At 65.5% G+C, this 17,441-nt stretch overlaps 3 protein-coding genes across 3 annotated transcripts; 2 read left to right on the top strand and 1 right to left on the bottom strand.

The window, feature by feature from the left end:
* Nucleotides 1–6,339: 6,339 nt before the first annotated feature.
* On the top strand, nucleotides 6,340–8,285 carry CDC42EP4 (CDC42 effector protein 4). The gene has a single exon (XM_026067492.1). The coding sequence runs from the start codon at nucleotides 6,480–6,482 to the stop codon at nucleotides 7,362–7,364; it is 885 nt and encodes a 294-aa protein (XP_025923277.1). The 5' UTR covers nucleotides 6,340–6,479; the 3' UTR covers nucleotides 7,365–8,285.
* A 2,164-nt stretch (nucleotides 8,286–10,449) lies between these two features.
* CPSF4L (cleavage and polyadenylation specific factor 4 like) lies at nucleotides 10,450–13,959 on the top strand. Its single transcript, XM_026067653.1, has 7 exons — nucleotides 10,450–10,552; nucleotides 10,696–10,746; nucleotides 11,175–11,327; nucleotides 11,659–11,754; nucleotides 11,974–12,071; nucleotides 13,101–13,295; nucleotides 13,891–13,959. The coding sequence occupies exons 1-7, from the start codon at nucleotides 10,450–10,452 to the stop codon at nucleotides 13,957–13,959; spliced, it is 765 nt and encodes a 254-aa protein (XP_025923438.1).
* Nucleotides 13,960–14,388: 429 nt separating this feature from the next.
* On the bottom strand, nucleotides 14,389–17,408 carry CUNH17orf80 (chromosome unknown C17orf80 homolog). Its single transcript, XM_026067450.1, has 4 exons — nucleotides 16,862–17,408; nucleotides 16,326–16,433; nucleotides 15,989–16,105; nucleotides 14,389–15,422 (listed from the first exon to the last, which is right to left on the bottom strand). The coding sequence occupies exons 1-4, from the start codon at nucleotides 17,385–17,387 to the stop codon at nucleotides 15,394–15,396; spliced, it is 780 nt and encodes a 259-aa protein (XP_025923235.1). The 5' UTR covers nucleotides 17,388–17,408; the 3' UTR covers nucleotides 14,389–15,393.
* Between the last annotated feature and the right edge of the window lie 33 nt (nucleotides 17,409–17,441).

The following is a 17,441-nucleotide window of genomic DNA, read 5'->3' on the forward strand; positions in this document are numbered from 1 at the left end:
GGGTCGGCACCGGGCCGGGGGCTCCGCTCGCCCCCCGGCAGCACGGCCCCGGCGCGGGGAGGGTTTGCGGGCTCCGATTAGCGAAGGGGTTAACAGGATGCTTCGCCTCTGGAGCCGTGTTTGCCCAGCCCGAGCGGCCGGGCCCGGCTTGCCTCGCCCGGGCTGCCGAGACCCGTCGCAAGCTCTCGGTGGCCTCCACTTCCAGTGCTTGCTCGCCCGACGGGGGCCCCTGGCCCGGTGGTCAGGACGACTCGCTCGGGACGTCGCCAAAACCGAGCAGGCGGGCGGCCCCTGAGACCCCGGGGAGCGCCAAGACCCCGGGGACCAGCCCCGTGCGGAGCCGCAGGGTTGCCCGCAGCAGGGTTATTTGCTGCCCGAGGGGTCCGGGAGGGCACGCGGGGCTGGCAGAGCTGTGCCACCCGGAGCCCTCAGAGCTGCCCCGTAGCCCTTCTCGGAAATGTTGATCCTCTCCGTGCTGGAGCGGGTCCAGCACCACCCTGGGCTCGCTCTGGTGCGCCGGGACGGGGTGCAGACTGGTGCTGAGTCAGAGGCAGAGCCACGCCGAAATCCCCCACCGGCTCTTCCTCCTGTGGGCCAGGGCTGGGGATCGGGGCTTCCCGTCCAGCCCTTGATCCTTCCTTCCCCCGGCAGCCAGCGTCCCGGGAGAGAGTGCGCCAGCCCACGTGGGCTGCTCGGAGAGCAGGATCTGCCTGGCTCCGTGAGCCTGGGCACGGGGCTGGCCTGTCCCCTCCGAGCCCGCTCCGGTGCGGCACCGCTGGGCCGGTGCCCCCAGAGCTGGGGACGACGGGTGGTTATGGCTGTTTGGGAGCGCGACGCAGCCTGCGCTGCCCTGGGGTGAGCCCAGCTGGAGCAGCATGGGATATAGATGTTTCCAAGTGCCRAATCTATAGATCAGGAAGGCTGTTAAAAAGGGAGCTGCGATCGTTAGCTCTCTAATGGAGAAACTGAGGCATGGAGTGACATGGCTGGCCGGGCTGATCMAGCAAAGAGCCGCGGCGGAGCCGGGAATGGCGCACAGCTTGCTGCGTGCTGGGCCAGGGCTTTCTCTCGAACAGGGCTTACGGTAAACAAGCCTGTTTTGGCCGCAGCTGCCTCGGAGACCGTGGACTGCATCCAGCCGAGGTTAGCGCGGAGTTGGTTCAGTGGGTCTGGGCCCTGGTGGGAAGGGAGAGCAAGGCCGGCCTAAATCCCCAGCGCCGGGGGCAGGGGACCGCGTCCTGCCCGAAGCCGTGCCGCGCGGCAGGGGCGTCCCGGCTCCCTCCGCGGCCCCCCAGCCGCTGCCCACGGATGGCTCCGGTGCCACGGGCATTGTGCTGACTGCGGTGGTCTCGCTGCCTTTGTTCCCCGGGTTTTGTTGTGAGCACGAGCAGGCGCCGAGGTTGGCAGCCTGGGGCCGGCCGGGAGGCGCCGGAGGGAGCCCTGCGGCACGTAGGGTGCCGCGGYGGGGCGGCGAGCCGAGCCGGGAGAAGCCTGGCTGTTTACTTCCCGTCCACCCCGGCTAAGCCACAGGAATGTCAAGCCCGGTGGAGGCCTGGAGGTCTGTTTAGCCCCAGTATCCTGTCGGACCCTGGCCAGACTCTGTTGTTGGGAGAGAGAGGGAGCAAGGGCCAGCGGAGCGATAACCTTTCCCCCCGGAAACGTCTCCTCGAGAGCTGGCGGCTGGTTCGTGGCCCTGCAGCGGGAGGATTTATGGTCCATTGCTTGTTCTGGCTTGTCCCGCCAATAGTTGCTCCGTGAACTCTGGATAGCTCTCGATCGTCAGCAGTCCCTCGGGGAGCGCTGCTATGCTTCTGGCACCGGCGGGCCGGCGCTGGGGCAGTGGGTCCCTGGGGTTAGCTGTGATTTGTGTGCGGAGAGCCCTGGCGAGAGCCGCGGTTCCTCCCCGGCCCCGGCCGAGCCGTCTTGCTGGCTCGGGCTCTGACGCTCGCTGCCGATGGCCTTTCCGCTTCCAGAGGCGCTGCAGCTGCTGGAGCTGGGGCCCCCTGCGCGCATCCCACAGCTGTAGCCGAGCTTCAGCCRGACCCCGATGCCAGGGGACGGGACCAGAGCTGTCACCTGCGCCGGAGAGGAGAGAGTCCCCGGGCAGCTCGGGTTGCCGTGCTAAGAGCAACGTCTGCCTCCGGGGTGAGACCCGAGGACGACGCGACGGGGAGCGTGGCAAAGGGCTGCGACGGCGGCCGGGCCCTGGGGACCGCAGGGGGCAGGGTGTGACGGGCGCCCTGGCTGCCGTCTGCGCAGGCAGGAACATCAAAGGACGCGAGCGTCTGCATGAACCGGCTCCCTGGCGGGGACAGCGTGCCAGAAAGTGGGTCTGATCAGACTGCGAGCGTTTCCTCCCTCCGTTCGCCCTTGTACGTGCCGGTTCTCCCTGCCCGCGGGCCGCGCGCGGGGCCGGACCGGTCCGGCTGAGCCCTGCCCCAGCGCCCGGCAGGGTGGGGAGCGCATCCTCTGATCTGGCGGCTGCGGGGCGCTGCCTGCAGCGCTAATGCGCACGGCAAAGCTGGAGGCATGTTTGGAGCCGGCCGGGCCGGCCGGGATGCTTCCCTCGTCACGCGCGTTGGCTCTCCCAGCCCGTGTGCTGGGGCGAGCCGGAGGCTGGCACGCGGGCGCACCGTGGGAGCCGCGGCTGGACGAGGCGTTGCCCCCGCGTGCGCCCGTGCGCCGGCCTCTTTAATCAGCTCCTGCCCTCTGGTCCCTGCGCGATGGCTGGTGCTGAGCAGGATGGGGCAGGGGCTCCGGGGCTGGAAATCCGCAGCATGGAGCCGTGCGGGCTCGCGGTGCCCCCTGCCCGGTGGGGGCAGCCTGGTCCGGCTGCTCTCGCTCTGGCTCCCGCCACGGCACCCTGGAAATGGCACCCCGAGCCAAAGGGGCGATCGGGGACCAGAGGCTCTCGCCCCTTGGTGCCTGCGGTCCCAGAGGGAGGAGAGGCGCAGGCGGYAGGCAGCTCCCGGCCCCTCTCCCTTCCCCGGGCGCAGGGCGTCCGGCTGCAAAGCCTCTCGGGTTACCCGTTAGCGCTGCCGCGCCGCGGGCTGCCGAGGCGGCCGCGCTGGCCTGGTTTCCTTTGTGAGCGCGTCTGCGGCGCGAATGTCATCGGATCTGCTCTCCTCTCTGCCCCGGCGCCCGGAGGAGAAAAGGGCTCTGTGTCCCGCCACCCCGGGCAGGAAGGAGCTGGGCCGGCGGCTCCGCTCCGGGAGGAGACCGCGGCRGGAGGGCTGCGCCGGGGGGCTCGTCCCTTCGTCCCCCCCGGGCGCACCCGGAGGGGTGTCTCGGCTGCTGAGAAAAGCCGCCGTGAACCAGAGGGTCGAGGAGGGACGCGGTGGCTTGTTTGGAGGCTGCTGGAGCGCTGCCGGCCGGGGCGGCTGTTCCAGCGCGCCCGTAACGTAACGCTCGGATAACGCTCCAACCTCCCGCCGGCCCCTCCGCYGAGGCTTGCAAAGTATCTCGCAAACGCTGAACTTGGCCCCGAAATCTAAATACAGGGAGGGACAGTCCCCAGATGGCCTAAATCAGCAGCGCGGTTGCCTTGCCCAGCTGGGGAGCTTGCCGGGAGTGTTTGCTTTATGTAAAACCAAAGGCTGCAGGAATGCCGGCCTGAAAGGAGACCTTGCAAAGGGAAAACGGCTGTGCCACACACACCCCCCCCTCCGTCCGTGCGCGCGCGCGGACGCATGCGCCGGGCCCGCGTGAGAACCTGGCAGGGGAGAGCGGCTCCCCCCTGGCTTATTGTCCGCGTACAAATGGAGAGGGCCGGGCGAGGGAGAAAAGAGGCGGCYGGGCTCGGCGGCCGAGGTGCCGTTAGCCATGCAGATAAGGGAGCGCGCTGCCCCGCTCTGCCCCGTCGCACGCTGCCCCGCTGGCCGCGGCCGAGCCGCCGCGGGAGGTAACGGGGATCGGAGGCGAGCCGTGCCGTGCCTGGGGTCTGCTGTGCTGGCGTGGGGCGCTCGAGCCTCGGCCGCCCCGTGTCCTGGCTCCCAGCCTGGGGRCCGGTTTCCTATGCCCGGCTTGTGCTGAGACACCGGCGGGTGCAAGACGGGAGAGCTGGGGACAGCGGGCGGGTGGTGCCGGGAGCCTGCCGGGGCCACAGGGACCCGCGGAACAGGCAGAGCGGGGCTGGCGGCTGTGCCGCGAGAGGAGCCGAGCGCCGGGACTTTGCCCCGCGCGGGGTCAGAGTCCAGGCTCCCCGCTGCAGCGTGCCCGAGGCTCCGCTTCCGGCGGCGAAGGACGGACGGGCGTCCCCGGGGCAGGTTTCGGGAAGGGGCAGGGGGGGCTGGAGCCCTTCCCCGGCCGCGCTGGGTGCTGCATCGCCCCGCGGGGTGCACGGAGCCGGTGGGGCAGCTCCGTGGCGGTGTCCGGCGGGGCGTTGCTGCTGGCTCGTCCGCGCCGGCCCCGTGCAGACGTGGCAGCCAGGGCGCTGGGCATCGGGCGGCCGAGGCGGGCGGCGAGCGCGGCTCCCTGCTGTAGGCTGGGCTGCGGGATGCAGCTCCTGCCCTCGCAGCCGGGGCCGTCTTTGCGGAGGGGGTGGTGGGACCTGGCCCCTGGCATCGCGGGAGGCCTGGGAGCGCGGCTGCTCGGCGCGGGGATGTGGCTTGGGGATGCTCGGAGGCCAGGGCTCGCCAGCTCCTGCGGAGCCGTTCTGCCAGGCACGGCCGAGCAGGGCTGGATGCGGAGCGGCAGCCTGCGGGCGAAGGGCTCCCCCCCCCCCAATCCCAGGGCTGCCTGGTGCCCAGGGAAGCGAGGGACGCGGTGATGCGGTGACATCCCCGTCCTCGCTGGACGGGGTGGCTGGCGGTGGCTGTCCTGCCGCYGGGCCATGGGAAGGAGGAACAGGTCTCTCTGGGTGCCGGTTAGCTGCCGGCCGTGTCCCCCCGCATCGCGGCGGTGCCGGGGAGGCAGCCGGGGCAAGGTCCGCCCGGGGCCGCGCAYGCGTGGCTGCGTCGCTTGCTGCAGCAGGGCGCCCGGAGCTCGGCTCCTTTGAGCCCCTGTGCCGCGGCTGGGAGCGGGTGCTCCCACATCCGTGCCGATGCCCCACCACCCTGCTGGAGCCGTCCGTCCCGGCTGCTCCAGCTCCCCCTCGGCGCCTGCATCCCAGCTCCTCTGCTGGGAGCAGGATGAGGCTCGGGGGGCGCTGGGGCGGCAGCAGGGCCGTGTCCCCTCGTCCCCAATGTTGGGGCGAGCAGGTCCCGGCTGAGCCGGCAGGGCGGGTGCCGGGCGGCCCCTCCGTCCCCGTGCCCCCGGCCGGGATGCCGCGGCTCCCTGCGCGCGCAGGCAGCCGGGCTGCCGGTGCCTCCCGGGGGCTCCTCGCCCTGCTCGCACGCTTCCTGCCGTCTGTTTCCAATTCTTCCTGGCGGCTGCTCCTCCCTGCTTTCTTCCAATTAAAAAAAAAAAAAGAAAGAAAGGAAAAAAAGAAAAAAAAATCCCAGGCATCTTCTCGGCGCTGGGCTCCCAGCGGCGGGCGCGGGGCTGTGCCCCTCTCCGCCGCCACGGGGCTGCAGGCAGGGAGGGGGCGGCTGCACCCCGGGCCCCCCGCGTCCCTCTTTGTGTCCGTCCCTGCTGCTTTCCCGAGCCGCGGTGGCGGGCTCGGGCTCGGAACGCTGCCGTGGAGCGGGGCCGGCCGTGAGACCCGGCTTCGCGCGTTGGGGGTGGTGGGCTGGAGGGGGGGGTCCGTGAGGGGTGGGCTGGGGGGGTGCTGTCCCCGTCCCTGTGGAGCCCGCGCCCGGCCCAGCYGGGTTTACCGGCCTGTCTCCGGCTCTGCCGAGCCGCGACAATGCGCTATTGTTCAGGCCGGGAAGGGAAGGGAAACCTGCGCGCGAGGGAGGCTGCAGCGCCGGGAGGTCGCACCGGCGGCGGCCCCGGCTCGCGTGTGGCCGGGGCGAGGGCACGCTGCCGGGGTTTTGTCCCTCGTGTGCGTGGGGGCTGCCTGGCTGCACCCCCGTGCCTCTCTCCTGCGGTCTGTCCATCCCTCGGCATGCGGATGGGATCCGGGACCAGCTCTCCGGTGGGGACGGAGCAGGGCGCAAGGGGCTTGGGGGAGATCTGGGACCATCTCCCTGCGGGGCCRTGGCCAGCCCTGGAGGGGGAGAGGCTTTTGCTCCAGGGAAGGCGAGCTGCTGGYGGGCAGCGTGTGCAGCACCCTGCGTGTGCGTGTGCATGCATGTGCATGCGTGTGCAGCACCCTGCACGTGTGTGCATGCATGCGCATGCATGCRTGTGCGTGCATGTGTTTTGCAGCCTTGCACTGGCCGAGGTGGCRTCTGCAGGGCCGTGCCAGTCGGTGTCCTCGAAGCCTGACCGATTCTCTCTCTCCTGTCCCCTAGGAGTGACCCRTCTCCGAAGCCGGCAGTTGCCCTGACGCGGAGCGCGAGGGGTCCCGAGAGGCGTCCGGCGTCCGCGGGCGCGCGCGTCTCCGTCGTCTCCGCCGGCGGCCCGGCGCGGCAGGGCGGCCGCTGCCCGCCGGCACCATGCCCATCCTGAAGCAGCTCGTCTCCAACTCGGCCCACTCCAAGCGGCGCTCGCGGGCCGACCTGACGGCCGAGATGATCAGCGCGCCGCTGGGCGACTTCCGCCACACCATGCACGTGGGCCGCGCCGGGGACGCCTTCGGGGACACCTCCTTCCTCAACAGCAAGGCGGGCGAGCCGGGGCCGGAGGCCGGCGAGGAGCCGGGCGCCTCCAAGCCCGGCCTGCTGTCCCGCCGCTTCCGCAGCAGCAAGCGCTCGCAGTCGGTGACGCGGGGCGACCGGCGCGACATGCTGGGCTCGCTGCGGGACTCGGCGCTCTTCGTGAAGAACGCCGTCTCCCTGCCCCAGCTCAACGAGAAGGAGGTGGACCGCAGCGCCGGGCAGCTGCCCAAGAGCCTCTCCTCCAGCCCCGTCAAGAAGATGCCGGACGAGATGAGCCCCGAGGAGCAGCAACGCCCCAACGGGGCGGCCGCCGGCCCGCTGAGCCCCGGCCTGGACGAGCGCGACTTTGGGGACATCACGGAGCTGCCCGTCGTGGTGGCGGCCAAGAGCGGGGCGGGCATGAAGCACGCCGAGTCCATCATGTCCTTCCACATCGACCTGGGGCCCTCCATGCTCGGCGACGTCCTCAGCATCATGGATAAGGAGCAGTGGGAGCAGGAGGAGGACGGCGACGGCGAGTCCGACGCGGAGGAGGGCAGGGTGCCGCCGGGATCCCCGGCAGCCCGCGGCGCCAGGGACAGCGGCGCGGTGGCCGGCTGCGCCTCGGCGCCGGAGGAGTGCAGCCCCAGCCCCGGCCCCGGCGGCGCCCGGCGCGGCCCCCCGAAGCRCCCCGACAAGGAGTTCTCCTTTGCCGACGAGGACGACGACGAGATCAGGGTATAAGGCGGGCGGCCGAGCCGAGGGGTCTGGTTCTCATTTGCGGTTGCTTGGACACGGGGCCGGATGAGCGAGCGCCGGGATGAGCGAGCGCYGGCGAAGACTGAGCTCCCCGCRGCCGTGCCGTCGCTCCGTCCCCCCCCGGGGGCCGCGGGAGCGTCTCCGGCGGCCACGCTCGCTCCCGGACCCCAACGATGCTCCAGCACATCCTGGGAGGGGAAAGCAGACTCCGTCTTGGTTCTTTTTGTTGGACTTTGGATGTTAACTCCTTTTTTTTTTTTTTTTTCCTTCCCCCCCCTGCTGTAGAGCAGTATAGGATCAAACAGGACGAGGCTTCCAAGTTCTAGCTCCTTTAGTAATATATATGTATTTCCCACCCCCCGTACAATTTTTATTGGTCTCTGATTTGTACTTAACTCTCTTTACTTTTGCTTTTGGTTTTAACTGAGGGGGGGATTCCTRTGAGGAAGGACTCTGCTCCGGAGCTCCGAGCGCCACACGTCACGGAGCGCTGGGACCGTGGGCAGCTTCGGCCGGGGGAGACCCTGGGAGCTGCCGGGCTTTTTGCAGAGCTGCGGGAGCACCCGGCCTCGCAGCRCTCCAGAGGCTCGTGCCCCGCTCTCGCCGGCTGCTCCGACTGGTACCTCCCAGATGCTTCCCGCAGGGACGCCCTCCGCGCGGGTGGGACGGTGCTGCCCGGAGCGGGCTGGGGGGCTCGGACTGGAGAGGGGSCCCCCCGTGGCCCCCCCGGCCGCCCCCGCTGGGGAAGCATCGCACCGATGGGAGCGTGGGTCYGTCTCCGGCGTGGGAAGCGCCCGGCCCCCTGCGGTGTGCCCGGAGTGCCGCCGATGCCGGCCTGCTGCAGGCGGGYGGGAGCGGAGGGTTTTGTACCTTGTTATGTAAAAAATGCAAATAAAAGGAAACGGTAGTGACAGCGGTGGCCTCTGTTCCTGGGGGACAGGGATGGGGGACGGGGGTGCTGCTGCGGGACACCTTGCACCCTGCTCCGGGCGTCCGGCTCCCGCCTGGGGCAGGGGTTTCTCCTGGCCCCTCGCCCCGGCGGAGCGGGGCTGCCCGCGGAGGGAGGAAGCGGCCGCGTTCCCGCTGGCCGGATCTGGCTCGGCGCCGCGTCCCCGCAGCCAGGCCGGGCTGTGCCAGGAGGCCTTTCTGCCCCCCGCGGCCCGCTTTGGCGGAGCGGGGGACGGTGACGGCGGGGCAGAACTGGCTGTCCCCGCTGCCGCCGGCGCGGGGCCAGCGTCTCCCAGCGGGGAGGGGAGCGCGGTGCGGAGCCCCGGGGTCTGCCCTGGCCGGGGCTGCGCGGGGCCGGTGCTGCATTCGGCCCCTCCGAGTTTTCCGCTGCTGCCGCCGGTGGAGCCGCGGGGCCGGGGCTGGCGGGAGCGGGCGAGCGCTGCGCTGCGCCGCGGCCGGGGCACAATGCGGGTCTGTGCGCGAGCCAGCGGCCGGCACGCTGCCCCGCCGCGGGGGACACTGCGCTATTGTTCGGGGACAGGCAGAACAACAGCAGCTGCGGCCGGCGGGCCGGGCTCTTCCCCGGCTGAGCTCACCGGGCCGGGCTCTTCCCGGGACCCTTTTCTGTGGCGGCCACCCCCCTGTCCCCATGCTGCGATCCCAGAAAAACACCCCGGCGCGTGCCTGCGTCCCTGCGGCACCCGTCTCCTCCTGTCCCTTGATGATGCTCTATGCCGTGGCATCCCTGGGGCCACCTTGCTCCCTGGCCCCTCTCTGGGAGCAGCGCGAGGCCCCGGGGCTGCCGGTGAAGCGGCACGGCGCGGGATGCCCTCAGCCGTCACGCGGCAATCCCAATCTTTGTGACGCCTGTCAGCTCCAGCCTCCCGCTCAGCAGCACCGGTGTGCTGCGAGCCGACGGGGCAGAAAGCGCGCTGGGCCTGGCTCGCCGCGGCGCGACGGAGGAGCGGGGAGCCGGCCACGCCGGGGCGATGGGGTCCCTGGATTAGCTGGGAATCGTGCCGGAGCTGCTGCAATCCCACTGGATTTCCCAGCCAGTATCTGTGCAACTGCCGGGGCCRCTGGTGCTGCCAGAGCAGGGAGTCAGCCCCATTGCAGCCAGAGGCACCCCAAAACCCCTGCTTTGTGAAGCACTGGATGGATATCACTGGTTTTTGCCCCAATATGCGAAGCGGCGTGTGTCTGGGCGTGCACGACGGTGAGGCYGGTGCACGGGGCCGCGGATGGTGCTGGTCCAGCGGGTTTATTGCTAGTGACAGAATGGGAGCAGGGCCGCAGCCCCCGACGCGTGCCAGGGCCGCGTGACCGAGGGTGGGGGGCCGCGCGTTCGGCTCAGCCCGGGGGACGGGGGGCCTTTCCGGGTGAGACCCCGGGAAGCCATGCGACACCGCAGGCGCTGCCTGGCTTGCAATGCTGACAGGGCAGGTCCCCGCCGGTGCTCGGGGACGCGGCTCTGTCCTGCTGGGTGCCAGCACCGCAGAGCAGGGCCGGGGACATCACCCGGCGATGCTCAGAGCACTCGGGGTGCAACGAAAACCACGCGGGATCCGTCCCTTGCTTGTGGGGCAATCGGGCACAGCACGAAGGCCACGTTCAGCTCCATTTTTGGAGTCTCCCCGCTTCCTCCCCGGCCGAGCAGCGAGCCCCGGTGTGAGGGGGTTAAGCCGGCGTGCGGGGCAGCCCCAGCAAGCCCCCTGCTCCCAGGAGCTGCTGGCCAGCTGCTCCCCCGGCGGCGGCGGCACCGGGGGCTAACGGCAGAGAAGCAGATGTCGGGCAGGGAGGCAATGACGGGGGCTTGAGCACGGCCGGGCGACGGGGGCCCAGGGCCGAGCCGCCTGCAGCTGGGCTGCGGCACCAGGCAATCGTGGCTGCAAATTGAGATCAGATGTGAGCGGCTCCGCGCTCTAAATGCAGGGCTCGGGGCTGCAGCTGGGCTCAGGTTTGCTCCGGCTCGGGGAGGAGGCAGGTTTTGCAGCGCGGCTGGGGCCTAGGTTGGCTGCGGCGCTCCTTTGGGGGGAACGAGGCCGCGGGGACGCTGCTGCCACCGCCGTGCTCCCTGCCTGCACCGTGCTGGGGCTCAGCTGCGCTTGCGGGAGCAGCCGTGATGCAGGAGCTGGTGGCCGGAGTGGAGAAGATCAGGTTTGACTTGGAGGCTGATGTGGAGCAGCAGAGAGGAGCCCGGCTCCTGCCCTTCCCGGGTATGGACAGTAAGTTGGGGACAGGGCCACGTGGCTCCCGTCACTGTCCTCAGGGTGGGTGGGTGGCGAGGGGGCAGCGGCCGGGCTGGGCAGCCTGCGGGGCTGCGCTGGGGCCGCTGGCGAAGCTCTCCCTGCCCTGCTCTCGCCCGCAGAGCTGGGGGCGGCCGTCTGCGAGTTCTTCCGCCGGGGGCTGTGCTCCAAGGGTGAGTGCCTGGGATGGGGCCGGCTCTGCCGTGCGGGATCTGGGGATGCTGGGGGGCCCCCCCTCCACCCTACAACCTGCTCACATCCATGACTGCTTGCCTGGAATAATGGGTTGGTGGGTTTTGACCCAAAAGGCTGAAGTTGCCCAGACRTCTCCCTGATGCCCGAGTCCCTGGGGATCAGCGCTCCAACCCCCTTCGCAGCCGGGGAGGGCTTTGGTGGACACATGCAAGGCAATCGGAGGCTGGGGCAGTGCCCTGTGCACCGCGGGGAGCCGGGGACCCCGGGCTGGGGGGGGTTTCAGGGCCTGACCCTTGTGCAAAGGGGCAGATCCCGGCTGCTCGAGGGACCATGGTGGGGGATGCTGGAGCGAGAAGCGATACCGGGGCAGGAGCCGGCTCTGATGCCGGGTCCGTGCCGCGGCCAGGCCTGCTGTGCCCCTTCCGGCACGTCAGCGGGGAGAAGACGGTGGTGTGCAAGCACTGGCTGCGGGGGCTGTGCAAGAAGGGCGACCAGTGCGACTTCCTGCACGAGTACGACGTGACCAAGATGCCCGAGTGCTACTTCTACTCCAAATTCGGTAGGTGCAGGAGAGACCCCCCCCCCCAAGCCCAGGGACCCTGTCCCACAGCTGTGCCCCTCGGGTCTGGGCTCAAGCAATCGCCTGATGCCACCTCCTGTCTGCGGGAAGAAATGCCACCGGCATCTGCCTGGGGCCACTGTTTTCCTGGCCAAGCCTGGGATTGAGCCTGTCCTTCCCACGGCGGCGGCAGGGCCGGGCCCCTGCCTGTGCGCTCCCTGATGGGAAGCAGCAGCATCTCGATTTCAAAAATGGCTCAAAATGCTGCTTTAAGCATTTTCTGCTGTGTTTGACTTGGGTGAGCGTTGTCCCAAACCCATCGCTCCCGCAGGCGAGTGCAGCAATAAGGAATGTCCCTTCCTGCACATCGACGCCACGGCCCGTGCCACCGGCTGTCCCTGGTACGACCGAGGCTTCTGCAGGCACGGTGAGCGCCCGCCCGTCCGTGCGCTGGGGTGGTGCCGGGTGAGGGGGGCTCCCTGCTCGCTCCCGCTGGGGGCGGCTGAAGCCCTATGGAGCCGAGGAGGAACAGGGCTGCTGGGGAAAGCTGGGCTCCCGAAATCCCTGCTGAGAGGGAGCCCAGCCTGGCAGCAACCCGGTCACAGCACCTGGGTCTGCTAACGGGGACCTCTCCTGTGCGTGGCAGGGCCCCTGTGCAAGTACAAGCACACCCGGCGGGTGCTGTGCGCCAACTACCTCGTCGGCTTCTGCCCAGAAGGACCCAAGTGCAAATTCATGCAGTACGTACGGGGCGGGCCGGAGGGAGTTCGGCAYGCGTCCAGCCTGGGGCAGCTGGGAGAACTGCCTCCTCTCTCCAGGCTATGGAGGTGGCTACAGCCCTTGCAGTGGCCGAGCCAAGGATGGACTCTGCGAGGCCCTTTGAGTCCTCATCTAAACCAAGTGAACCCCTCTTGGSTCTCTTTCCCTTCCAATGTGAGCTGCTGACCACGGGGTTTGCAGCTGAGCAGGCAGGGGATGTCCCAGACCCTGAGGGAGGGTCATGCCTGGCTGTCTCCAACCCCAGGACAGTCCCGTGAGGCTGTGGGAGATCGGGGGGATTTAGGGGGATTTTTGGGTGGATACTGTCCCTGTGTCCCAGGGAGTAACTGCCTGTCCTCTGTGTCCCCCTCTCTAGCCTCAAGGCCGGGCTGATGTGCAGCACYGATCAGACCAAGGTGATTCCTGTTCCTTCTTGAGCCAAAGCCCTTTTGCGCTCCCTGTTTGAGATGCTTGGAGCCTGGGGCTGCTCTGGAGCCTCAGCTGCGCTGGCAAAGGGTGTGAGCAAGCCCCAGCCTTTCTCCCAGCCAGYCAGAGACCTGGCAGCCTCAATGCACAGGCTTTATTTATGCACCTAAAGAAAACCAATTACCTTTTGGGGTGTATGAGAGCCCCCCGAGCTCTTTATGGGGGGCTGGAGCTGTGGTCCCCTGACTTTTCCCAGCTCAGCTGCCATGAGCCTGTACCTTGGGTTCTCAGAGCTGTAAAATGGGCTGAGGTGTCCTTTCCTGATGCTTGGGGCACTCAAACACCTGGAGCCTCATGCCAGGGTGCACTGAGCACTTGGCTTCCTGGAGCAGAAAGGAGGCTGTGTGAACCCGGCTTGGCCAGCCCGGCAAGGCAGCCTGCCCTCGGTCCCTTGTGCCCTGTGCTTCGGGGCGATGCTCGGACTGCTCTGGCCATGCAGCRTTTGTTTTCCTTGCTCCTGCCTTCCCTGGCTCTCGGAGTGTGGGGATGGCAGCTGCCAGCTGCCCCTTCTGCCCCTTGTCCCCCCAGGGAGCTGACCGTCCTCGGCGGGTGGCGTGGCTGGGCCCGGCCGCTGGCAGGGAGAGCGACCGTGAGCACCTGCCACCTGCAGAGCCCCCGCTGCTGGCCACCAGCGCTACCCAGCACRCGGTGATGCAGCCACAGGAGGCCAGCAGCTGCCCCCCGGGCCCGCAGCGCCTGCTYGAGCAAGTCACCTGCTTCAAGGTGAGTGTTTTGGGGATGGGGAGGCCTCCTGTGGTGGGAGAAATGGCCTTGCCTTGGAGGGAGGGTAAAGCACTATGGTGAGGGTAGTCTAAGGTGTGGGCACTCCGCTCTCAGCCAGGAAGGGTTCCCACAGCTCTCAAAACAGCACTCTTGAGACATCTGTGTCCTCCCCGTGCTGGCCTGTTTCTGGCTAATGAGCCCATCTTCAGATGCATTTCAGAGCTCCCTTCGCCTCCAGGGCTSGCTAGCAGCTTCCTCCCCTGACAGCTGAGGTGTGAACTGGCAGGAAGGAAGATTGTACTTGGGTCAAAATACTCTGACTGCAAGGGATGGTGGGGAGGGTTGAAGAGGCATCTTTGACAGCAGACACTCGGCACACAGGGAAATAGCTTCAGAGGGCAATGAGCCCCGTGCATCTCTCTGGGGCAGGGATTTGCTGCAGGAAGGGGTCTTTGGCACAGCTTGTACCTACCAGAGGCAGCCCGAATGAGGCACTGCTCCATTAGCCTTGAAATGATGGGACAAGGAATGTGTGATTAAAACATGGGCAGGGTTTATCTAAAACAACTGATGTCTCTTCCTGCCCCCTCTCCAGTGTGGACAGAAAGGTCACTATGCCAATAAGTGTGGGAAGAGTCACCTGGAAATCCTGCTGGGGAAGTGACTTGAATGTTCCTGCAAGAAATGTGGAAGGAAGACGCACCATGAGGTGTAAAGTGTGGTGGAGTCAATGAGAAGGCAACTAGGACAGTGGTTTGACCAGAGAAGCCGGTTGCTTTTGCTCAGCACTGTCTCTCACAGATCTTTGCACAAGCAACAGAGGAGAAATCACGCTCCCTTAATGTAACTAAAATTGGACTCTTCACAGCTCTCACAGAGGCCACTGCCTCTTTCCCTCTTGCTCAGCTGGCAGATGGCTCACACTTTAGACTGGTGCAGTAGGGAGCTGTAATTATGCATTTACTAAACCACAGTTTTGAAGGGGTGTGAGAACAGCCTGTGCCAGGGTCCTGGGAAAATGAGGGTGTGGTGTGTTAGTCTCCAGAAGAGGGGGTGAGGAACACCATATTTGATGAGAACACGTGGTACCAAGTAGAAAAGGAAAATTCACAAGAGTTTTATTGCTAGCAAGAGGAAGTTCTTGATGAAACACCTCTGACACAACACTGTTGCATGTCACAGAATAAAAAGTTTAGATTTTTTCCTTGGCTGATTTTTTTTTTTCAACCCTTCATGCCTGTAACCTCACCACCCCTTTTCCAGACATGACTTGTGATGGCAGGCTAGAACCAGCAGTCTCATAATTGTCCTTGTTTGTCTGGCGCAGACGTTGGTTTGCCCTTTGGGCACAACAGCTAATCCAATGGATTTTCTTCCTCCAGAAATAGGGTGCTGCATTGCAAATGCTGCTGCTTTAATGCCTTCACAGAGGTGCTTCCTGCAGCTGCCTTGGAGAGCCTGGGAGCCCCGTTGGTGCAATGCTGTTTGCAAAGCAGGGGCTGGGGCCCCTTTGCTGAATGGCTCTGCAGGGACCACCCTTCTCTAGTGATGAATCTGCAGCAAACACCATCTTGCCTACTGTGGAGAGGGTAAGTAAGGGGTACAGCAGAGCACAGCCCACCTAACTTGGAGCRGGAATGTTATTCTACCCTAATTGCTCTTTCCCATGATCAGTTACAAACCTTATCGCTGAATACTTGTTAATTCTACACTTGTGTTGTAGTGCATTTATATCAACAGCCCAGGTCAATGAGCTATCCTGTCCCTGGAATATCCAGTGAGAGATTCAGGTGTCTGCCGACTAAAGGAATTCTTCTGCATCTAGATCTGAGGGGCTGCCCTACCACTTTCTTGCWGTTCAGGTACTAAATACTGTCTGACCCCCAGATCAGTGAATGCAGACTGTTACTGTCAGTTATCCCCTTATTTGCAGGAGGATAATTGAAAAGCATTCCTTCCAGCATCAGAAACTTAACAGCTTGTCTCTGATGGAAAATGGGCCTCATCTTGAATCCCTGCTGGGATGCCAGTCCTAAGCCCTAGTGCTGAATCCCAGTCAAATCTTTGCAACTGTTCCCTGGGTGCCGTTCCAGCTTCTTCAGTGGTACTTGCGCCAGCAATTACGCTCTAGCAAAACAAAACAAAGTGACAACATCAGTGTTAGCACAGTGCTATGCGCAGGGATGATGTGACAATGAGCAGGAGTCTGACTACAGCCTTCTCTGTAGATATGCTGTACATGTAAGAGCAAGTCCTGCTGGAGATACTATACAAACATCAACAAATCCCTTGAGTCACTTGTGAGTAAATCCAGGGAATGGGTCATGCCCTGTGTAGGATCATCACCTCCCTTTGCTTTGCACAGGGTTCAAGAGGGCTCCTGAGTGTCCCTGGTCCTCTCCAGGGAGAGGATTATGAGCTGTGAATCCAGCAACTGTCATCACCACCTTTATTAATTAAACTCCTCTACCTACCTAAGCTGCTTAGCTTAGCAATTCCCTAAGCAATAGATAAGTAACAACATTCAGTTCYCTGCCAGGACAGAATTCTGTTCCCTGAGCTCTGATATTTGTTTCAATTGTAAAGTATTTAAATGATTTCAGAGAATTAAYATAAATGGCAAACAGACTATCCACCTGCTGCAAAAGAAGGAATTAGCTGAAATAAGACAAATACGAAGAAGGAAACCTTACTTATGTGCTGATAGTTCCAGCCATAGCTGAGGACACAGTATCCAGCCAGGAGCATGGAAATTCCAGCTGTTCCACCCCTCTTCACATTGATGTATTTGTTGCAGTAGCTGTTCCAAGCTGTTGGAATAGAAATACAAGGGCCAAACCACCTACTGGTCTCAAGGAGCTCACTGGTTCTTGTACATTTCCAAAATCAAATGGCTGGGTCTACTGTTTYACTTCTTCTTTATAAAAGCTCAGACTGGCAGCTTGGACCAGGCTGCAGCAGCATGTTAGCAGGTACATTAACTAGGTAAGTGGGATGATTCTCCATTGACAGAACCAGTAACAGCCTTACCTTTCTGCACACCTCCAAGCAAGCTCTTGGGAGTAAAGTTGCAGGTGGCCAGCCACATGGGCAATTCCCCCAGCTTTACATCCATCAGGTGACATTCTGAGAGGGGAGCTATGAAATGAGAGATCAACATGGTCAAAAGTAGGAAAGCAAGGCCAATTTGTGCCRTGTTCACATTCCTTGCACTGGGTGGTGCACACAGAGCTGGCCTCCAGCGCGGTTCCAAGTAACCGGGGCTAGGGATGGGTGGCTTGGAAAGGAACAGGGGATTTTCTCTCCCATGAAGCACATGCTTCGCCAGCCCAGCACTTTGTGGACCTGTCAAACGTGCAAGACCCCGACTCGATACTAAATGGAAATGTAAGCCCTCGGTTTTGCAGGGCTGCAGGGTCAGACAGACAAGCTCTAGGAGCCTTTTGGAGCAACCTGTGATAGCCTGGCAGTTTTGCTGTTTCTACCCCTCCTCTCTCATTCGCATCTGACGGTTTGGCCTGACGGTGCCATACACCTCCGCAGCAGGCTTCTGCCTCGCGCTTTACCTCGCTTTCCTTCCGAGAAACCGCCCTTGGCCACCTCCGTTGCGACGGCCGCCTCCTCCCGGAGAGGCCTCACGACCAGGCCGCGGTAGCCGGGGTACAGGTCCGGGAACCACTCCAAGGCCAGGGCGCCCGCGGGGCCGCTCCCGCCGGGCCGCTGCGGCAGGCAGCTGGGCTCGCCGTGAGGGCCGGGGCGCGGGGGCTGGGCGGCAGCCAGCGCGGCGCCTCTCCTCGCGGGCCCGGGCACCGCGGCCATCTGCTTCTCGCGCTCCGCCAGCCTCCGCGCGCCGCTGAGGTAATTCTTGGACGCGCCGGCGCCGCGCTCCGCCGGCGGCAGATGGCGGCCGCCGGGGAGCGAGGCCGCAGGGGCCGCGTCGCCCTCCAGGCGCGGCCGCGGCTGCTCTGTGACTACGTCCGCCGGGGCCCGCGGCGCGGCCTTGCAGTGCGGCAGGTGGGCGCGGAGCCGCTTGAAGGGGCGGCGGCAGTGCGGGCACAGCCCCGGGCCCGGCGGCGGCGGCGGCGCCGCCATGACGGCAGGCCTCCACCGGCGGGAGGGAGGGGGCGGGGGCCTCTCCCGTCAGGG

This window comes from Apteryx rowi, unplaced genomic scaffold, assembly GCF_003343035.1.
Source record: "Apteryx rowi isolate R43461 unplaced genomic scaffold, aptRow1 scaffold_26, whole genome shotgun sequence".
In the NCBI taxonomy this organism is placed as follows: domain Eukaryota; kingdom Metazoa; phylum Chordata; class Aves; order Apterygiformes; family Apterygidae; genus Apteryx; species Apteryx rowi.

Coding starts and splice junctions, on each gene's coding strand:
- CUNH17orf80 (XM_026067450.1), bottom strand. CDS start 17,387: ATGGCGGCGCCGCCGCCGCCGCCGGGCCCGGGGCTGTGCCCGCACTGC. Junction 16,434..16,861: donor TTTCTCGGAAGGAAAGCGAG/GTAAAGCGCGAG, acceptor CTCATTTCATAG/CTCCCCTCTCAGAATGTCAC. Junction 15,423..15,988: donor CTGGAACTATCAGCACATAA/GTAAGGTTTCCT, acceptor TTGTTTTGCTAG/AGCGTAATTGCTGGCGCAAG.